Raw genomic sequence first — 21907 nt, 5'->3', positions numbered from 1 at the left:
AATGATTTGAAATTCACTGTCCCATGACCATTCTGTTGCGTAACCAGCTTGTGTGGGACAGTAAATTTTCCTTATTGTTTGTTTCAACTAGGGATTAGAAAACTTATCTGTCAAGAACCAAATAGTAAATATCTGTGAGCCACTCTGTTGCAACTACTCATCTTGGCCACTGTAGGTCAAAAGCAGTCAGATACTATGTAAATGAACAACTGTGGCTGTGTTCCAATAAAACATCATTTATAGACAATGAATTCTGAATTTCATACAACCCTGTATCTCATGAAATTCTTTTTAAAATTTTTTTCAGCGATGAAAAAAAGTAAAAACCACTCTTAGCTCACAGGCTGTACAGAAATGGGTGATTAGCTTCATTTGGCCCATGAATTGTAATTTGCAACATTCTGACTACTTTTTGGTTATTTGTAGCCAAGAGCACCCCCAACACATACATACATAATTAAACTAGAATAACCTCATACATACTTGACAATGAGTTTAAATAGGTTTTCTTCAGATTGAATCTCCTGGATGGCATAAAGGTCTTTAAGTGAGAATTCCATTAATGTTCCAGGCTTATATCCATCCTCAGAAGTCTTTGTATTCTGTCCTTTGCTATTGCTAACAGAATTTGCTTCAACGTACAAAAGGAACATGCATTTGTCATTCTTATTTCGAGAACCTGTAAATTTCAAAGTATGAAATAAATAATTGGTGTTTTCATTTTCCCTACAAAAATTCAAGTAGAATGTAAAAGAAAGGCACAGTGAACTATAAATAAACCTTTAGAGAAAAAGTTTTACCAATGAAAGAATCAAAGAATTCTCTAAATTACTGGAAGTTCAGAAGTTTCTTAAAAAGGGAAAAGATGAATGCTAACAAGCTACTGAGGAACAATCAAATTGAAGAAAGTTATACCACACCTTCTTCAGCATTTGAGACTTTAACAACTCCAGTAATAGTCACTGTGTCTCCTGGGACACAGCTATCCACAAGATCATGAACAAGTTCACACTCTATTGTTCGTGGAATCCGACCTGCTTCTCGCTGATCATCAGACATCAACTCCTGGATTCTAAAAAGTTAATGGTTTTCTGTCAGTACACATACTAACTCTGGGTTAATTTCAAACATATTAACTCTTCAGGGTCCACATGGTGCTGAGCTAGATAAAGGCAGTTAAGTTTAAAAAAAAAAAAAAAAAAAAAGGTTCAGTGGTTCCTGCATAGCACTGGGAACTGTATCTAGTCACTTATGATGGAGCATGATAATGTGAGGAAAAAAGAATATATACATATGTATGTGTGACTGGGTCATCTTGCTGTATAGTAGAAAATTGACAGAACACTGTAAACTAGTTATAATGGAATAAAATAAAAATCATTAAAATAAAAAAAGGTTCAATGGTAGGTATATCTAAAGTTATTTCAGCAATTTCCAATTAAAGACAGCCGGATGGGCACATGTATTTGCCTACCTTTCTTCCAAAATATCTACCAAAATGATAGTCACTAAAAGAGTGAAGAGGAGTTTTGGGGTGTGTAGAGGTGCCAACAATAAGATATATATATTTATTTTTTTTGCTTTTTAGGGCTGCACCTGTGGCATATGGAGGTTCCCAGGCTAGGGGTCAAATAAGAGCTAGAGCTGCTGGTGTACACCACAGCCACAGCAACACAGGATCCAGCTGTGTCTGAAACCTATACCAGAGTTCACGGCAATGCTGGATCCTTAACCCACTGAGCAAGGCCAGGGATTGAACCCGCAACCTTGTGGTTACTAGTCGGATTTGTTTCCACCACAATGGGAACTCCAATAAATAAGAGATATTAATGAACTTTTAAAAAACAGCAAATGGGAATGTACTGATGGGTAAAACAAAATCAATCCCAGAATACAGACAGCAAAAATTTACAAGGGTACAAAGGAAGTGGGAGCCAATGTTCTTGGCATAGCCCTAGAGAAGCTTCTGAGTTGGCGTTAGCAGGAATGGAGAGTGGAAATAGACGGCTGCAGGAAAATAGAATAGTCGACTGAAAGACAAGTCATGGAATCGCTCTTCAGAAATTATCTGGAAGGTGGGTGGACATGTGAGTAGAAGAATGAGGGTATCCCAGCAAAGCCATCAGGCTTCCCTACCTGGCAAAAACCAGAGCACTGTTGAAGGAAATGGAGCTATCCCCTCTGTGAGGGGAGCTCTGGTGCCCAGAGAGATATGAGTTCCAGCATAAGCCTCCTCTCATTCTGGCATTCAAGGAGCCCAAGTCAAATTAAAAAACCCATTTATAAAGTAAAATCTGATAGCCAAAACCCTACTACCTTCTTATCCAGGGATGAAGCTTTAGGAAGAAAAACTCCTACCTAAAAAATAGCAAAGGAAACCTATCCTACCTACTCCAAATAATTCCTCATTGGATGATTATTTGAGGATGAAATGGCAAAAATTCTAGGAGCACTGAAAACAAAAAATCAACTGCTGAAGCATTTGAGAAAATGTTACCATCATAAAACCAGAATAAACTGGAGTTCCCACTATGGCACAATGGGATTAGCAGCATCTTGGGAGTGCTGAGATGCAGGTGTGATCCCAGGTCTGGCACAGAGGGTTAAGGATCTGGTGTTGCCACAGCTGCAGCTTGGATTGCAACTGTGGCTTGGATCCACTTCCTGGCCTGGGAACTCCAAATGCTGCAGGGTGGCCCAAAAAGAAAACAAATAAAACAGGAATAAATTGCTATAAAAAACTATTGGAAGAGTTTCTTGGCCACTTAGCAGGTTGAGAACATGGCATTGTCACTGCCGTGGCGCAGGTTCAATCCCTGGCCTGGAAACTTCTGCATGCTGTGGAAGGGATTAAAAAAAGAAAAAAGAGAAGCTATTGGAAAACAAGTGTGACATCAGAAAAATTAAAGATATGTATATAAAAATAAAATATTTATAGAAGGGATAAAAGGAAAAGCCAAAGAAATCTAGAAAACAGCAAAAAGAAAACAAAGAGTGAAGAAAAAGTTGGAAGACAGATGAACAACCCAATGGATATACCTGACAGGAGGCCCAAAGAAAGAAAATAGGAAATAGATATTCTAGAGTTGAAGACAATTCTAAAAGAAAAGGGCCAATCAGTGTTAAGCAGGATGAAGATACCATTAGATGGACTCAGACTTTTTCAGAATACTCTGTATAAAAAGATAACAAAGACTGGGAAAAGTACTCAACAACAAAGTTAGAGTCCGAATATGAAGCACATTAAAATATGGGATAATTCAGTGGAGTATAAGAAAAGGGAATCCATTTTGATTTGATGCTGGGATCATTTTCCTTTATGGGGCAAAACAAACTAAAACAAAAACCCCATGCTTTCTTCTCCTGACATCTGATCACCTTTACTTGGTTGAACAGTATTTATACTATCATAAAAATGTAAATGCTGTTTGTTGTTTTTGTTAGATACAATCCATACATAAACTATGGAATGTAATTATGATAAGAAAATAGAAGTAGGGAGTTTCTAATGTGGCACAGTGAGGTCAGGGATCAGACTGCAGTGGCTCAGGTCACTGCGGAGGAATGGGTTGGACCCCCAGCCCAGTGCAGTGGATTAAAGGATTCAGCTTTGCTGCAGCTGTGGCATAGGCTGTAGCTGTGACTCAGATTCAGTCCCTGACCTGGGAACTTCCATATGCTATGGGAGTAGCCAAAAAAAAAAAAAAAAAAAAAGAAGAAAGAAAAAACAGAAGTAAACCTTCACAATTTAAAATGTAACATCATACCTGAAAAAACGTCTAGAGGTAGAAGTGGGAGAAAGCAAAGCACAGATACAACATTTCTAACATCCTTGGCACAGAGTGGATGAGTAAAATGAAGGAAAAGATATAGAATGTTATCTAAAATTATGTAAGGAGTTCCCTTGTAGCACAGCAGGTTAAGTATCTGGCATGGTCACTGCTGTGGCATAGGCATGATCCCTAGCCTGGGAACTTCTGCATGCCATGGCCAAAAATAAATAAAATAATGTAGACGGCAACAAGAAGTTGTGGGAACTATAGTATAGTGAATAAGTTTTTAAAACATTCATATGCGTTATTTTAGAACGTTTAAATTTACACTTGAATGATGAATATAAGTACAAACCCTGCTTCACAGTTACCCACCACCTTCACCCTCAATGCACATTTAAATACTGGTGAATACTGGTATTGAGAGGTGTCATAACGACACATGTTAATGTCTCCTTACTTTAAAATTACCTTTTAAACTTTTCTTATCAAAAAAACATGTACTTCTACCTAAATGTAATGCAAAAACACAGATAAACAAAAAAAGGAAATAACAATTACTCTAATCTCACCTCCCAGAGAGTATACTCTCAACGTGCTTTTTTATATTTCTTGCCCATGGTGTTTCATTTTGTTTTTTTAAATAAAGTCAATATTGCACAGTAGATAGCATTCTGTGACCTGATTTATCACTAAATTCACGGTAAACAGCTTTTGTTGATGGTTTTTTTTGGCCACACCCATGGCATGTGAAAGTTCCTGGGCAGGGATCCAATCCTAGCCACCGCAGTAATAATGCCAAGTCCTTAACCCAATGAGCCACCAGGGAACTCCATGGCAAACATTTTAAAAAAGTCATTTCAAAACATTCTCCTCTATTATCATAATTAGTGGCTACAGAATAATTTATTGGTACCATCCTTCTTACAATATTTTCTTCAGATCTTTAGGCTATTCTCCATTTTTGGTTACCAATACTGTGAAAACATACTTTTAGCAAGCTTTTTCTGCATATTGTGACTGTTTTCATCAGATGAACTCCTAGAACTGGGACAGCTGCAACTATAAAGGCTTCTGACTCTGATATATACTATAAGGGCTTTGTCATCATAATGGACCCAAACGTTTCAATGCACTAGTTGAAAAACAATAATTTCTTATGGCCATCCAAACTAAGGCTCAAAAGAAAACTGAAACAGAATCTACTCTGTATGGCAGAAAGGAGGCCTTTCTTCTAGGCCAAAAAATCATTTTATGTATCTACAGAGCAATAGAATAAAACAATTAATTATATAAGCTTATAACACATTAACCAAGTTTTACTATAACTAACTCACTTAAAATGAACTTGAGCAATACCTTACTTTTAAAAATTCAGGAGTTCCCATCGTGGCGCAGTGGTTAACGAATCCGACTAGGAACCGGGAGGTTGTGGGTTCGGTCCCTGCCCTTGCTCAGTGGGTTAACGATCCGGCGTTGCCGTGAGCTGTGGTGTAGGTTGCAAACTCGGCTCTGGCGTAGGCCAGTGGCTACAGCTCCGATTAGACCCCTAGCCTGGGAACCTCCATATGCCGCAGGAGCGGCCCAAGAAATAGCCAAAAGACAAAAAATAAAATAAAGTTGAAAAAAAAAAAAAACCCAAAACCAGACAAAACCAAAAAAAAAAAAAAAAAAAAATTCAAGAGAAGGATTTAAATAGCCTCCCTTTCTCAATCATCTACCCCTAACCCCTAAGTTTAATTTCCTAACATTAGGAGATGATCATTTGAATTTAAGCATTTAAGCCATTTTTTGTCTGTTTTTTTTACCTGAAAACAAAGATATTTTGTTCAAAAAATTAAATCACTCTGAATCTTCTGTGCATTTTTTCTGAACCTAATAGCACCTTTGAGGCCCTCATCATGCTCCTCAGTGGTGACAGCGCTACAGACATGGGCTGGAAACCAGGCTCCCCCATTCATACGGCACCACACTTGAGAGTTTCAAACATTTTGTCTTGAAAAAAAAAATTTTGTCTTTTATAAAATGGAATATTTGTAAAGATCTCAGTGAAGTGTACAGTTAATTACTATATATACTGGTCCTGGTTTTTATAGGGCAGAAGGAGGTGAAGCGGGACAGTGTTTGACAGCCATCTACTTCACTTTTTTCCTAGGTTTTTAATTTTTTAAGACCATCTGTTCTGGAGTTTCTGTCGTGGCTCAGTGGTTAACAAACCTGACTAGTACCCATAAGGACGCGGGCTCGTTCCCTGGCCTTGCTGAGTGGGTTAGGGATCGGTTAGGGATCCCTTGTTGCTGTGAGCTGTGGTGTAGGCCAGCAGCTGCAGTTCTGATTTGACCCCTAGCCTGGGAACTTCCATATGTCACGGGTGTTGCCCTAAAAAGCAAAACAAACAAACAAGACCATCTGTTTCAGGCAATTTTCCTGGATAGCACTCTGACTTCAAAACTACCATTATTTTATATTTAGGGATGAGTTATAGGATTACAGCCAGAAAAAAAATGGAATAAACTGTTAGATTAAAAAAACACACACAGGGAGTTCCCATCATGGCTTAGCAGAAATGAATCTGACTAGGAACCATGAGGTTGCGGGTTCAATCCCTGGCCTCACTCAGTGTGGCCCTGGCCTCGCTCAGTGTGGCCAGCAGCTGTAGCTCCAAGTAGACCCCTAGCCTGGGAATCTCCATGTGCTGCAGGTGTGGCCATAAAAAGCAAAAATAAAGTTATAAAAATACAAACACACACAGAAAACTAAGTGACTTTCAAAAAAAAATTTTTTTTTAAACACCTAGAGTAAAATGCCTATGGATAGTATAAATATGAAATGAAACATATCTATTTCCAAGGAATTCTTTTTTTTTTTTTTTTTTTTGGCCTTGCCTATGACATACAGAAATTCCTGGGCCAGGGATCAAATCCGAGTCACGGCTAAATACTTAATCACTAGGCTACCAGGGAACTCCTCTAAGGGATCCTTTATTTTAAACCTTTCAAACAATATTATTTTCAACACAGATCATTATGGAATGAAACATACAGTTTTCCAGTTCAATGAGTCACATAAATGAGATAGCAAATGAACTATTTCCCCATAGCAAAAGGATACAATACTTGTACATTAAATCCTTTCTGGAATCTGACAGAGAACAGATTTCAAATAAAGACAACTATCATTTCAACACATAACTCTTCATAAAATAAACCTTTATTATATACTTTATCATTATCTACAGACAAGAATCAAAATATAATAGAGGAATATTGTAGATTTACTTGACAGCCTGAGAGCTCTAAAACCTGCCTTCTATTGAATAGTCTGCTTGCTTACTTGATTGACTGCCAGTCCGTCGTAACTGTGAGAGGAGAGCTACGGAGAGCAGTAAATGACTTCCCTCGACAGGCAGGAATAGGACACTGCAATGAAATTCATTCACATTTAAGTTTTGATAAACTACAGTCATATCTCAGGAAAATTCAAGTTAAAATGCTTCCCTTAGTATTGTTTTAAAAGGTGGCCTCAGAATGGTATTAAAGTAGAACTAAAAGCTGTAATAAATTTCGATTTTCTTCTGCACTGATTCTGTTTTTGAGGCAAATTTTCAGCTGGTCCTTTTGATTACTGCTCTTATTCTTTCTGCTGTGGGTATGCAAGGATCCTTACTCACCTCCCGCACTCCTTCCTTTGTGCCCACATAGTCTCCTAATCCTTGAATAGCCTCTCATACCCAGTCCTCCACACCCAGCCTAACCGTTCCCTTTTCAAAAGCCTTTTCTAGGTTTTCTTCAATACCCAGTTTTCCTACCTCATCTCCTTTTGCACAGTTTCTACAGTATTAACACTCAGTATGCCACAGAGGCAGTTCTCAACATGTAAGTCAGTTGTGCTGAAGCTTCCATAAGTCACTTGTTAGCTGTTTAGCTGTGTGTACCACAAGATGCATTTGTAAATACAGAGACTGTGGCAGACTGTGTTTTCCAAATATGGTTGTAACAGTATCTCCCCTCACACCTTTCTAGAACTTTGCTACTCCCTGATAAAGAGGTGGAGTCTAAATAATTTCTCCCTCCTGGAATGTGGACAGGCTTGTGACTCCCTTTGTAACCAACCACACATGACAGAAGTGATGCTGTCTGATTTCTGAGGATTCTTGAAAAGAGGCAGAACCATTTCCACATGTTGTCTGGACCCGTCTCTTGAAGCTATTAACAGCCACGTGAGCAGAATGAGTGTCCTGAATTGCCATACTGTGTGCAAGAAGCAAAAATGATCCCACAAAGAAAGACACTGGTCAGCACCCAGCCACTCCCGCCCCTTGCTATTCTACCTCCGTAGGAGACCTAGAGCCAGAAGTACCCAGCCAATCAGTTCTTTCAAACTCCCTACTCACAAAAACCATGTGAAATAATATAGCGATTATTGTTATGTTGAGCTGCTATGTTTTAGAATGGTTATGCAACAATAGTGACTAGAATAGAGATCACCTGGAACAATCATCTTTTTGATCCATTCACTGAAGTTCAGACACATGAGTAAAAAGTCAGCACCACTACCTACTATGATACAGGGTGTGGAAATACCTTGACCCATTAGCGCTTACAGAAAATATCCACGTTAAATCAGAATTTAAATTTGGGCCTCTGACCTAAATACCTGAATGTTAAGCCCAAATACCAGATGACATCTATCTATCAACAGCACTGATTATTCAGAACCAATAGCGAACCCAACATACTCTAGGATTCCTATAAGAGAAGTGAGCCTAAGAATTCCAATTTGAGTAGGAATATATAAATACTGAACTTATTAAGGCTAAGGATGATAAAGACAACTCTGAAAAAGAACAGATACAGCAAGTCTCCTTACCTTATCAAAGATTTTAATAAGAGCAATGTAAATAGGATCACGTAGCGCTGGTATAGGACCAATGAAATAAAGCAGACTCACAAGCCTACCGCAGCAATGCATTACAGAGGATGCACAGAACAGCAGTAGAAACACAGGGCTTAACTAACAAATGGCAACAACTGACTTAGCACCTAAAAGGATAAAATTAGCTTTATGCCATTCACAAATTTAAATTCCAGATGGATGAAAGATCTCAGTATAAAAAATAAGACTTAAGAGCTCCTGTTGTGGCTCAGCAGGTTAAGAATCTGACTGGTATCCAGGAGGATATGGGTTCAATCCCTGGCCTCACTCAATGGGTTAAGGATCTGGCATCACCACAAGCTGGGGTGCAGGTCACAAATACAGCTTGGATCTGGTGTTGCTGTGGCTGTGATGTATGCTGGCAGCTGCAGCTCTGATCTGACCCTTAGCCTGGAACTTCCAAATGCCACAGGTGCAATACTAAAAAGAAGAAAAGGAAAAAAGAAAAAAAAGACTTAAAGTATTAGAAGAAAATTTAAGAGATATGGTTATAACGCTTGACTGAGAGAAGGCTTCTTAAGCAGTGCATAAAATGTACAAGTCGTAAGGGATAAGACTGATCAATCTAACTACATCAAAATGCAAAGCCCTAAAACAGAAAAATGTACCACAAAGTTAAATAACCATGATGTAAAAAAAATCAATGATCATTATCTAGAATTTATAAAGAACTCCTATCAATAACATAAACAGGAAATTCAATAAAGAAGGAAACTAAATGACCAATAAAGAAGTGAAAAGATGCTCAAACATAACAGAAATCATAGAAATTCATATTAAAAGTGAAATACTGGAGTTCCCGTCGTGGCGCACTGATTAACAAATCTGACTAGGAACCATGAGGTTGCAGGTTTGATTTCTGGCCTTGCTCAGTGGGTTAAGGATCTGGCCTTGCCGTGAGCTGTGGTGTAGGTCACAGACTCAGCTTGGATCCCTGCTTTGCTGTGGCTGTGGTGTAGGCGAGCGGCTACAGCTCTGATTGGACCCCTAGTCTGTATGGAGATACACCTCAGGAGCGGCCCAAGAAAAGGCAAAAAGACAAAAAAAAAAAGTGAAATACCATTTTATACCCACCGGTCTGGCAAAAATTTAAAAATCTAACAATAATAAGTATTACTGAAAATATGGGAAAATGATTATTGATCAACACTACTAGTAAGGGTGCAAGTTGGGACCAACAATCCAGAAAGAATTTTGGCAACATCTAAAAAAGTTAAAAATAAGCATATCATATAACTGAGAAATTCCTTTGCTAAGGAGACAGGTACAAGAACGTTCTCTGTAGAGTCATTTGTAATTGTAAAATGGAAACAGCACAATGTCCACCAGGAGAATGGACAAACAGTGGCTATGGTTTACTCCACAATAGTAAAAATGAAAGAATTAGATATGCATTGTGATAGTTAGAACTTTTTTTTTTTTTTTGTCTTTTTGCTATTTCTAGGGCTCCTTCTGCGGTATATGGAGGTTCCCAGGCTAGGGGTTGAATCGGAGTTGTAGCCACTGGCCTACGCCAGAGCCGCAGCAACTCGGGATCCGAGCCATGTCTACAGCCTACACCACAGCTCATAGCAACACCAGATCCTTAACCCACTGAGCAAAGGCCAGGGATCAAACCCGAAACCTCATGGTTCCTAGTCGGATTCGTTAACCACTGAGCCACAATGGGAACTCTGATAGTTAGAACTTTAAAACAACCAAGTTAAAAAAAGTTCTAATTTGTTACATTCAGTATACCATTTATGTAAGGATAAATTTATGTAAAGACATATAAATCTGTGTAAAGATAAACAAACCCTACATATACAGTAAAGTATGAAAATGTAGACTTGGAGTTCCCATCATGGCACAGCGGAAACAAATCCGACTAGAAACCGTGAGGTTTCAGGTTCGAACCCTGGCCTCGCTCAGTGGGTTGGGGATCCAGCATTGCCGTGACTGTGGTGTAGGTCACAGACGCGGCTCAGATCTGGCATTGCTGTGGCTGTGGCTGTGGCTGGCCGCTGTAACTGAGATTAGACCCCTAGCCTGGGAACAAAAAGACAAAAAAAAAAAAAAAAAGAAGAAAATGTAGACTTGAAGAACACATGCTGGTTTCAGAATAGTGGCTACCTCTCTCTAGGGATGAAGCAAAGTTAATGGAACCGAGGAGGGAAAGAAAGAGACTTTTCTTTTTGCTTTTTAGGGCTGCACCTGCAGCATATGGAGGTTCCCAGGCTAGGGGTCAAATTGGAGCTACAGCTGCTGGCCTACCCCACTGCCACAGCAACTCGGGATCCAAGCTGCGTCTGCAACCTATACCACAGCTCACGGCAATGCCAGATCCTTAACCCATTGAGCAATGCCAGGGATTGAACCTGCAACCACATGCTTCCTACTCGGATTCGTTTCCACTGCACCATAATGGGAACTCACAGACTTTTTTTTTTTTCTTTGTCTTTTTTTTTTTTTTTTTTTTTTTTTTTTTTTTTTTTTCTTTTTCTTTTTAGGGCCTCACCTGTGGCATATGGACACTTACAGACTTTTTTTTTTCTTTTTCTTTTTAGGGCCTCACCTGTGGCATATGGAAGTTCCCAGGCGAGGGGTCAAATTGGAGCTGTAGTTGCTGGCCTAAGTCACAGACACAGCAATATGGGATCCAAGCCATGTGTGCGACCTACACCACAGCTCACAGCAATGCTGGATCCTTAACCCACTGAGCAAGGCCAGGGATCAAACCTGCATCCTCATGGATACTAGTCAGATTTGTTTTCACTGCGCCACAACAGAAACTCCCGAAAGATACTCTTAACTTTACAATACTTAGTATTTTTTGTTAAATATTGCCAACTCATAATGGTGGTATACTGATATTAGTTACATTATTCTCTATACTTTTCTACAGTTTTAAAATCTACAGTTGAAAAAAAAGCTAAAGAAAAAAAGAACACATCACTTTCAAAGAGCAGAATAAAGGAAAGAAAACAATATGTGTATCTATTAAGTCAAAATATAAATATATGAATGGAAAGACTACACATTAACTTCAGGATAATGATCGTCTCGGGAAACAGTACAAGCAAGGGGTAAAAAAGAGATACAAATTGTACCAGCGATGCTTTCTATCTTTCAAAATATATCTGAATCTGGCAAAATGTAAATTCTGAGTGATGAGTAGAGGCATTTCATTTTTAAATTTTCTATACTCTGAGGTAATTCAAAATTCAAAAACTGAAAATAAAGAAATCAGCTCTGTATTTAGAAACACTGGGAAATATTTTCTGTAAATTGACTTGCCTTCTTTACCAAGAGGAGGAGTAATTAAAGAACAAGATACCTTTGTGGGCAGATTATATTTTCCATCTGGAAGAGAAAAACTCTGTATTTCTCCACATGTAGCACAAAGAAAAGCCATCTTGGTACAAAGAGGCTTTATATTACTGACACGAACAACCGTCCCTCTAAGAGAAATGTATTTTCCATAGTAGTTTGCTCGAACATTCTTGAGGTGTGTCAAGGGTTCATAGTTGTATACCCTAAGAACAAAAACAGGAATATATTTATCTATGAATTTACCATGAACAGAGAGCTGAGGATATCCGATTACACAAGTTCCTTTTAGGAGCAACTATGGAATTCTCAAACCATTTCACCCTCATATTTATTGGGAATATTCTAAGTATTATATCGTTTAAAAAAACTAAACGTTCCCTATTCTTCTTGCTCCACTGGCTATTCTCTAGGGAAAAAGGAAAAAATAATGCCACGAGGAAAATCTCAGATTCAGTAACTTTTGAGTTTCTAACTTCTTTTCTCAAGAAATGTTAGAAAAAGTCTTTTTTCCTAAACTCTGGGGGGAAAAAACCAAACCCTGATGATTACCTTATTCATCTCTTCTATTGAGAAATTTAAAATCTTGTAATAAAGGTGAATTCAAAAAACAAAATTCCATTTATTCTCTGTGCTTAATAGAAATGTAATAATTTTAACAAATTTTAATCGCACCACTTACAGGTTGACAAATCAACTTCTTTGGGCAGAAAAGGTTTATTTCTATCATGATCACTTCAAATTCAGTGGGTTCACTTGGGTGTGATGACGTTACTGTTTTCTCTAGCTTTATGAAGTTCTCATTCTTAAATAGTCTTCAATGCCTGATTCTAACTACTTTAACACCAGCAATTTCCTCACCTTGCATGAATGTGTGGCACATTTACCATTGTTTCCCCATTTCTAGACAATCCTTCTTGGGCTTGTAACTCAGCTGCATGCCTTTCAAGGTCCTTAGTTAATACCTAGACAAAACGGACATTTACTTAAAAGTTTGAAAACAAAATATCCTCTTGAAATAGGACTCTTTTATAAGGAATATGAAGTTATAAACAATTCAGAATAGATTTTTTTTTTTTTGGAGTTCCCGTCGTGGCGCAGTGGTTAATGAATCCGACTAGGAACCATGAGGTTGCGGGTTCGATCCCTGCCCTTGCTCAGTGGGTTAACGATCCGGCGTTGCCGTGAGCTGTGGTGTAGGTTGCAGACGCGGCTCGGATCCCGCGTTGCTGTGGCTCTGGCGTAGGCTGGCGGCTACAGCTCCGATTAGACCCCTAGCCTGGGAAACTCCATATGCCGCGGGAGCGGCCCAAGAAATGGCAAAAAGACAAAAAAAAAAAAAAAAAAAAAAAAAAGAATTTTTTTTTGCTTTTTAGGGCCATATCCGTGGCATATGGAGGTTTCCCAGCTAGGGGTCAAACTGGTGCTGCAGCCACCGGCCTACACCACAGTTAACAACAACACGGGATCCGAGCTGTGTCTGTGACCTACACCATAGCTCAAGGCAATGCCGGATCCCCAACCTACCGAGCAAGGCCAGGGATTGAACCTGCATCCTCATGGATCCTAGTTGGGTTCTTAACTGCTGAGCCACAAAGGGAACTGCCCAGAATAGAATATTAACAGCACTCTAATTGCCCTTTAAAATTTCTGCTATTTGATATTTAATTATGATTACTTATTTTAGAGTGGATTATATTTTCCCTGGGATTTTGCCATCCCTAGGCTGGAAAATTTCAGCATTGCTGTCTGCTTTCTGTTTCAATTAAATCCAAAATTAAAGGTTTTTATAGGACTTCTTCAAAATAGTCCTATATGCACTAAATAAAATGTTACAGCTTTGGGAAAAGCTATTACATTCTAGAAGGATTCTGATGAAAAAATATCTTCTCCTTTTCCATATACACTGATTAAGATAAAGAAAATAAAGATGACTTTTGAAATAACCAATACTTAACTTCCTTGGCATTTGACATTAAATTAAAATAAATATTTAACATCTACTTGTGTACAAAGCAGTATGCCGCCAGTCTGAGAAACTGAGATGCGAAGTTTACATACAGCTATAATTGTTACTGTAAAAATTACCAGACAAAAAAACCCACGTGAGCTTTGAAAAGGGGTCATAAGAAAGCTTTCACAGAGTGACAAGACATTTGGATGTGTGAGGCAAGGGGCATTCTATGCCCAATGGATAGCATGTCTAAGAGGTGCAGGATCCAGAGAATCCTGGAGGAAGTGCAGTTTAGCTGGATGGTAGTGAATGAAGGAGAGTGAGGAGAAGGTGAACTAGGTTATGGAAGGCTTTCAGTGACACACAAAGGGCTTGGATATCATTTGGCAGGAAAGAGTCACCAGTTTCCAAGGACAAATCATGTTTTACCATGTATGGCAACAATTAAGGAAAGATAATGAAGACTTAAGATAGAAACTGTAAGGATGGAAAAGTGGTGGATTTAAGAGACATTTAAGCAACAGAAGTGAAAGGATATGGTAACTTAGATAATGAGAACTAATGAGCAAGGGGAGTCTGAAGAAAACAGCCAAGGTTCCCAGTCTTGGGTCACTAGCAGTGTGCACATCTTGGTAATAAACTGTTGCTCACCTCCTCTGCTCTATATCCAGTCTTCAGTACCCCCTTTAAGACTCATCATACAACCGACCATGTCTGTAGACTTCCTCTGCACTTTCCCCATTCCTCCCCAAAAGTTGAAGGTTTTCATCTCTGAATGCAGCTGGCACTTCTCTGTGCCTGTCCTAAGATTTACCACATTTTACCTTGAATCATTTATCTAGTTGCCTGCCTAAAAAATGCTTTCACATATGTTGTGTCATCTAACTCTGAGAAAAACTCAGGCAGGCAAAGCAAATACTGTTAAATTTTTGATCTACACATGGGGACACTTAGGGAGATTAAGTGACTTGCCCTATGCTGCAAAGCCTAAATCTGGGATTAAACTTTTTGTTCCAAGTTCATAACTAGTAACACCATCAAGCCTTATCTTTCCTGTGAGATTACATGCCTCCTTGAAAACGAGGCTTAATTTCTATACAATCTTTGATAAGATTAAACTAATTTAAATAAATGAGAAGTAAATGTTATATTTGGGTAAGCTGCTATACAGAGAGTTTTAGGACAGCATTGCAACCTTTCAGTTTTAGCCAAGTTCTGTTGATAAAAACTAAGAAATCTTTTAGAGATGGGACTGTTACATAAAATCTTCCTTTAAAATTCTGTCAAGTCTCACAAAAATAAATATTTACCTGATGTATTGCCAGACCCATGCAAGCCAGGGTTTTCTCAGGTGTATCCCTTAATTCATTTGCTACATTCGGTATCAATTTAGCTACTTCATCATCCTCTGTCAATTCTTTAAAATCCACCAAAATACTTCCCTTTCTTTCTATTTCATCCTATAAAATATTAAGGTATAAAAACAATGATTGCTTTTTCAGAGTCAATTATCATGCCTGAGCATTCAATTATAAACTTTGAGAAAGCATATATTATTACTAAGGCGATAAGTACTACAAGTTTTGTACTACGCACAGTTTTAATATTAAAATACATCAACTCATTTATGGCTTTAACAACCCTTTGTAGTAGGTACTAGTGATACCATTATCCTCTAATGATAGATGAGAAAATTGAGGCACAAAGTAAGTAACTTGCCAAAGTCCACACTGCTAACGTGGCAAGCTGGGAGCTGGACCAAAGCAGCCCAGTGTCTGTCATCACAATTATTAGCACCTCGAATATACCGCTCAATAAGATGACATATAAAGGTGGACTAATAGCTTTGTGGTACAGGAATCTTACCTTATCATATAAATCAATACGCTTTGTGAAAAAATTTTCAAATGTTTGAATCTTCTCAATAAAAGGAGAGCTGTCACTGTAAACTAATTCAAAAATGGCATCAGCATTAATAATCATTACATATATTTTTCATGAGACAAAATACCACACACACAGTAAATGACTTATCCAATTGCTTTGCATTCTGATTACATTTAGATAAGAAATGGTATACAATGTATACACAAGATTCTAAGGCATGCTTAGGTCTGTACAATCTGAAATGAAGACAGGAAGTATCTCTTCCTAAAAGCCCCGATATCTGAAAATCTTTACACTGAAGCTGTGAACCTAATAGTACTTATTAGTTCACACAGCTTTCATAATGAAGACAAAGCTTGACACATTAAACTATTTTCTTTAACGGTGCTAAAGACAATGCCTTTGCAAAGAAAATTCTACTAGTCCAAAGAGCCACTTGTCAAATCCCTTCCTGAGATCAGGGGCAGCAGACCACCTCTTGACTCTGGTCCCAAAATTGTACAGTTATCTTCCGCAATGTAAAGTTCCATAACATTTTCTTTTCTTTTTTTTTTTTTTTTTTTTTTTCTGTCTTTTGTCTTTTTGTTGTTGTTGCTATTTCTTGGGCCGCTCCCGCGGCATATGGAGGTTCCCAGGCTAGGGGTTGAATCGGAGCTGTAGCCACCGGCCTACGCCAGAGCCACAGCAACGCGGGATCCGAGCCGCGTCTGCAACCTACACCACAGCTCACGGCAACGCCGGATCGTTAACCCACTGAGCAAGGGCAGGGACCGAACCCGCAACCTCATGGTTCCTAGTTGGATTCGTTAACCACTGCGCCACGATGGGAACTCCCATAACATTTTCAAACTGGTCTCTCACACAGCAACGGTACAATGAATCAGTCTGGAAATACAACTGGTCAAAGGTGCTTTGTGAGTTCCATCTTTAGGACTAGTCCAAAGACTACTTCTAATGTTCTGAGCTAAATGTCAGGGAAATAGTGCAGGTGTTGGTGGCTAAACCAACATCCTAAAGCAACAAAAGACACATCAACCATGAAACATATCTAAGTAATAGGAAAAAACAGACTCTCAATATAGAAAACATTTGTAAGCACTTTATTCATTCGCAAAATGAATACTGAGTTCCTGGTATGGGGCAAGATCCTTGGGCTTAAGCAATGCACAATCTATTAGGGAAAAAGCACAGATATATATAAACATAAATGCCACCTCTCAAAAGACATATAATAAGGACATGATACTATCAGAGAATAGAAAAGATGATTCTTCAAACCCACAGAGACAGATGTATAATTTTAACTGGTATTCTGGATTATAAAAAGGAGATCTTTAACTGTGTTTCTACACAAACTGTTGATGGTTGTCTCGGTTCTAGGTCAACCCTTCTATTTTCTCCTCAGTGATTCTCTGATCAAGATCTGAACACTGCATTTCCCAGAATCCTGTTAGGTTCTATCAATTGGAGGCACTTTAGAGATAGGAAAGAAGGGAGGGAGGAAGCTAATTAGTTTATTTTTGTTTTCAATCCTTTTTAGCATCTCTCCAGCTACGGAGGATAGGTCCAGTTCTAGCCTGCAACTCCAGGCACCAACCATGCCAACCTCCTACCAGAATTACCAGCAATACTCAGCTTTAACTTGCCTCAGTGGTCTGAGCATAGCTCTGAAGGATACCCTTCAGAGAGCCAAGCACAGCTTTGTAGGGTGCCTCTCAAAAGTCAAAGCCACAACTAAGAATTCAAACCTCCTTTGAATTTCTAGGTTCTGGTAACCTTAGAAATACTTACCTTTTGTTCCATCAGTCATAAGGGTGGTTGCTGCTTTTCAAAGTTAAAGTTATTGTCTGAGGCCTTACCTCAATGTTCCCTTTTTGATCTTTTCGTCTTCTATCTGTACATCCAATTCTCTGTATTAAATCCCCCTTTTGAAATATCTACTCAGGTTTTTTTCTGACTGATACAAAAATGAAAAATAATGATCTTGAAACAGAAAAATAATTTGATTTGTTGGGTAAACTAAGACTAAAGAAGGGGGAGACAGATACACACATATGTACGCCAAATGAATTATTGCAATATGAGATATAGCATCCAAAGACCAGTTAAGAAAATAAGACTTGGAGTTCCCGTCGTGGCGCAGTGGTTAACAAATCTGACTAGGAACCATGAGGTTGCGGGTTCGGTCCCTGCCCTTGCTCAGTGGGTTAACGATCTGGCATTGCCGTGAGCTGTGTTGTAGGTTGCAGACGCAGCTTGGATCCCACATTGCCGTGGCTCTGGCTTAGGCTGGGGGCTACAGCTCCGATTCGACCCCTAGCCTGGGAACCTCCATATGCCATGGGAGCGGTCCAAAGAAATAGCAAAAAGACAAACAAACAAACAAACAAACAAAAAAAGAAAATAAGACTTATGGTACTTTCTGCATGTTTAACCCTACCTACCTTCAGAAAAATAAAACTTCCAGCCTTTATATGGTATGAATTGATCCAATGTTGATTGTAGTAGCAAAGACTGTGGGGTTTTCTCTGAAAAAACAAACACACAAAAAACCATAATTCAAGGTTAACAGAAACAGAGCAAACTTTTTCTCCCAATTTGCTTTTTCCTTTAACAATGAGGACATAACATGTTAACAGCAGAATATCTAAGTTACAAGTTTCGGTAAGAATTTTGGGTATTAACATTCAAATACTACCTTAAAGGGTAATGTCAAATAAAACACAGACTGAAATTTGAGTTTAACTGCTTTTCATGACAGGCATGAACAGATTCCTTCATGAAGGAAAAAAGCCTGAATATTGGCCTCCCCTACCAGGATGCTTTCCTGTGGCTTTATTCAGGTTAAGCCTATGCTCTCGTTCTCTCCATTTTCCTGAGAAGCTCCCACCACCTCTTCCTCTTTTCCAGCTTTGAAACCTTCCTCGTCCAAATCCTCTGCCTCTATATGCTCCATTCATGTCTTCTAAAAGAGAGAGATTAAGAAAGTCCTCATCAAAACAATAGAGGAAATAAACAACAAGCACAGGGAACTATATTTAATATCCTGTGATACACCATAATGGAAAAGGATATGAAACTAACAGAACATTGTAAATCAACTATATGTCAATAAAATAAAAAACAAACAAACTATAAGGGAAACAGTGCTCCTAAAAGTATTAACAGGGGTTCCTGTCGTGGCTCAGTGGTTAACAAACCCAACTAGTGCCCATGAGGACACAGGTTTGATCCCTGGCCTTGCTCAGTGGGTTACGGATCCAGCGTTGCTGTGAGCTGTGCTATTGGTCGCAGATGTGGTTCAGACCCCAAGCTCCTGTGGCTGTGGTATAGGCTGGCAGCTACAGGTCCAATTCAACCCCTAGCCTGGGAACCTCCATATGCCAAGGGTGTGGCCCTAAAAAGACAAAAAGACAAAAAAGAAAAGAGTATTAACATAGTAAATAAACAAAAAGTAATATATATTCTAGTTTAAGACTTGCAGATAGGCTTACAGTGTTGCACAACATGGTACAAAACCCAAATACTCTACAGTTACTCTTCTGATCCTCATCTCTTAAGGTACACCACAGATGTTTAACCAAGTATACTGAATGCTTACACCTTTTCTTAATTTTTTTTTTTTTTTTTTTGTCTTTTTGCCATTTCTAGGGCTGCTCCTGCGGCATATGGAGGTTCCCAGGCTAGGGGTCTAATCGGAGCTGCAGCCACTGGCCTACACCACGCCACAGCCACAGCAACGCGGGATCCAAGCCGAGTCTGCAACCTACACCACAGCTCACGGCAATGCTGGATTCCCAAACCACTGAGCGAGGCCAGGGATTGAACTCACAACCTCATGGTTCCTAGTCGGATTCGTTAACCACTGAGTCACGACGGGAACTCCCCACCTTTTCTTATTTTTATTTATTTATTTATTTCTTTATTTATTTATTGTCTTTTTGCTATTTCTTGGTCCGCTCCCGGGGCATATGGAGATTCCCAGGCTAGGGGTCGAATCGGAGCCGTAGCCACCAGCCTACACCAGAGCCACAGCAACGTGTGATCCGAGCCGCATCTGCAACCTGCACCACAGCTCACTGCAACGCCAGATCGTTAACCCACTGAGCAAGGGCAGGGACCGAACCCACAACCTCAAGGTTCCCAGTTGGATTCATCAACCACTGTGCCACGACGGGAACTCCCTTTTCTTATTTTTATCATGGGATTTATCATGGAACAGGGTACCTACATGTTTCAATCTTTCTTTTTTTCCCCATACGGGCCAAAACAGGAAAGAAGTTAATTTTTGAGAAGATTTACAACTGTATATATAAAAAAAGGAACAAGGCCATTTCTAAGCCAATACTGATTAGATGAGTTGTCTGGAATGTTTACATAAATTTGTTGAAATACAATAAAAGTTTTCCTGAAAGTATATTCATATTTGTTAATATTTTATTATTATTATTAATTTTGGCTAATTATCCCTTCCCACTTTTTTCTACTTTGTACATAGTGAAGGATTCTTTTTAGGGCTAAACCTGAGGCATATGGAAATTCCAGGGCTAGGGGTCCAATCGGAGCCACAGATGCCAGCCTACACAACAGCCACAGCAACAGTGGGATCTGAGCCGGGTCTGTGACCTACACAGCTCAGAACAACACTGGATCCTTAAGCCTCTGAGTGAGGCCCGGGATCGAACCCACATCCTCATAGATACTAGACAGATTGGTAACCTGTTGAGCCACAACAAGAACTCTGAGATACTCATTTTTATTAAACTCAGATCCATAAAGATAATTGCTGATTCAGTAGCAATATATCAAAATATAAATGACCTTTAAAATGAGTTTTGGGAGTTCCCATCATGGCTCAGCGGAAATGAATCTGACTAGGATCATGGGGATGCAGGTTCAATCCCTGGCCTTGCTCAGTGAGTTAAGGATCCAGCATTGTCGTGACTTGTGGTGTAGGTCGAAAACATGGTTCAGATCCTGTGTTGTTATGCTGTGGCACAGGCTGGCGCTATAGCTCCAATTTGACCCCTAGCCTGGGAACTTCCACATGCTGTACCTGCAGCCCTAAAAAGCCAAAAAAAAAAAAAAAAAAAAAAAAAGACTAGTTAGGACCCAACATTGTCACTGCTGTGGCTTGGGTTTGATCCCTGGCCCAGGAACTTCTGTGTGCCATGGGCACAGCTAAATAAATAAATCTTTTAACAGTTTTAAAATAATTCATATAAGTAGAGTATAAATCAGTGAAACCATTCTGTATAATACCATAATGGTGGATATATGAAATCAAGCATTTGTCAAAACCCATGAAACTATACAACAAAAAGAGTGAATCCTAAAATAAACTATGGATTTCAATAATAACCTATCAATTTTGGCCCATCAATTGCAACAAATGTATCACACTAATGCAGGATGCTAATAATAGGAGAACTAGGGATGGGAAAAGGGAAGAGAATTTAAATAAGGACTCTCTGTACTTTCTGTCCAATTTTTTGTAAACCTAAAACTATTCTTAAAATTAAAATCTATTTAAGAAAATAGTTTACCCATACAACACAATATAATAAAACTAGACCAACAATCCAATTAAAAAATGTGAAGAGGACCTGAACAGACATTTTTCCAAAGAGACATAGATGGCCAATAGGCACAGGAAAAGATGCTCACATCACTAAGCATCAGGAAAATGCAAATCAAAACCACACTGTCACCTTACACCTGTCAGAATGGCCATTGTCAAAAACACAACAAATAATAAATGTTGGGGAGTATGTGAAGAAAAGGGAACCATAGTACAGTGTTGGTGGGAATATTAATTGATGCAGCCATTATGGAAAACAGTATGAAACTTCCTCAAAAAACTAAAAACAGAACTACTATATGATCCAACAACTCCACTCCTGGGTATTTATCCAAAGAAGACAAACGCTAATTAGAAAAGATACATGCACCCCAATGATCATGACAGCATATTCACAATAGCGAAAATATGGAGCAACCTAAGTGTCCATGGGTGAAAAAAAGATGTATGTACACACACACACACACA

At 38.9% G+C, this 21907-nt stretch overlaps 1 protein-coding gene across 5 annotated transcripts in view; it reads right to left on the bottom strand.

The window, feature by feature from the left end:
* MCM8 (minichromosome maintenance 8 homologous recombination repair factor) overlaps nucleotides 1-21907 on the bottom strand; it is a 47023-nt gene that overhangs the window by 22851 nt on the left and 2265 nt on the right. For 3 of the 5 annotated variants that reach the window (XR_002339859.1, XR_002339860.1, XM_021077410.1), the window contains exons 2-10: nucleotides 18674-18823; nucleotides 18303-18386; nucleotides 15838-15920; nucleotides 15282-15431; nucleotides 12879-12982; nucleotides 12025-12223; nucleotides 7107-7192; nucleotides 921-1072; nucleotides 484-679 (exon numbers count right to left, since the gene is read on the bottom strand). Coding sequence is in view for 1 of the 5 variants with exons in the window: in XM_021077410.1 (XP_020933069.1) it covers nucleotides 484-679; nucleotides 921-1072; nucleotides 7107-7192; nucleotides 12025-12223; nucleotides 12879-12982; nucleotides 15282-15431; nucleotides 15838-15920; nucleotides 18303-18386; nucleotides 18674-18818 (1199 nt within the window). In the remaining 4 variants the exon portion in view is untranslated. The remainder of the gene's footprint in view (nucleotides 1-483; nucleotides 680-920; nucleotides 1073-7106; nucleotides 7193-12024; nucleotides 12224-12878; nucleotides 12983-15281; nucleotides 15432-15837; nucleotides 15921-18302; nucleotides 18387-18673; nucleotides 18824-21907) is intronic. The other 2 variants (XR_002339861.1, XR_002339862.1) reach the window with 2 other exon arrangements.

This window comes from Sus scrofa, chromosome 17, assembly GCF_000003025.6.
Source record: "Sus scrofa isolate TJ Tabasco breed Duroc chromosome 17, Sscrofa11.1, whole genome shotgun sequence".
NCBI classification, from domain to species: Eukaryota; Metazoa; Chordata; class Mammalia; order Artiodactyla; family Suidae; genus Sus; species Sus scrofa.
The sequence above is the reverse complement of the archived record's forward strand: the minus strand, read 5'-3'. Positions and strand labels throughout refer to the sequence as shown.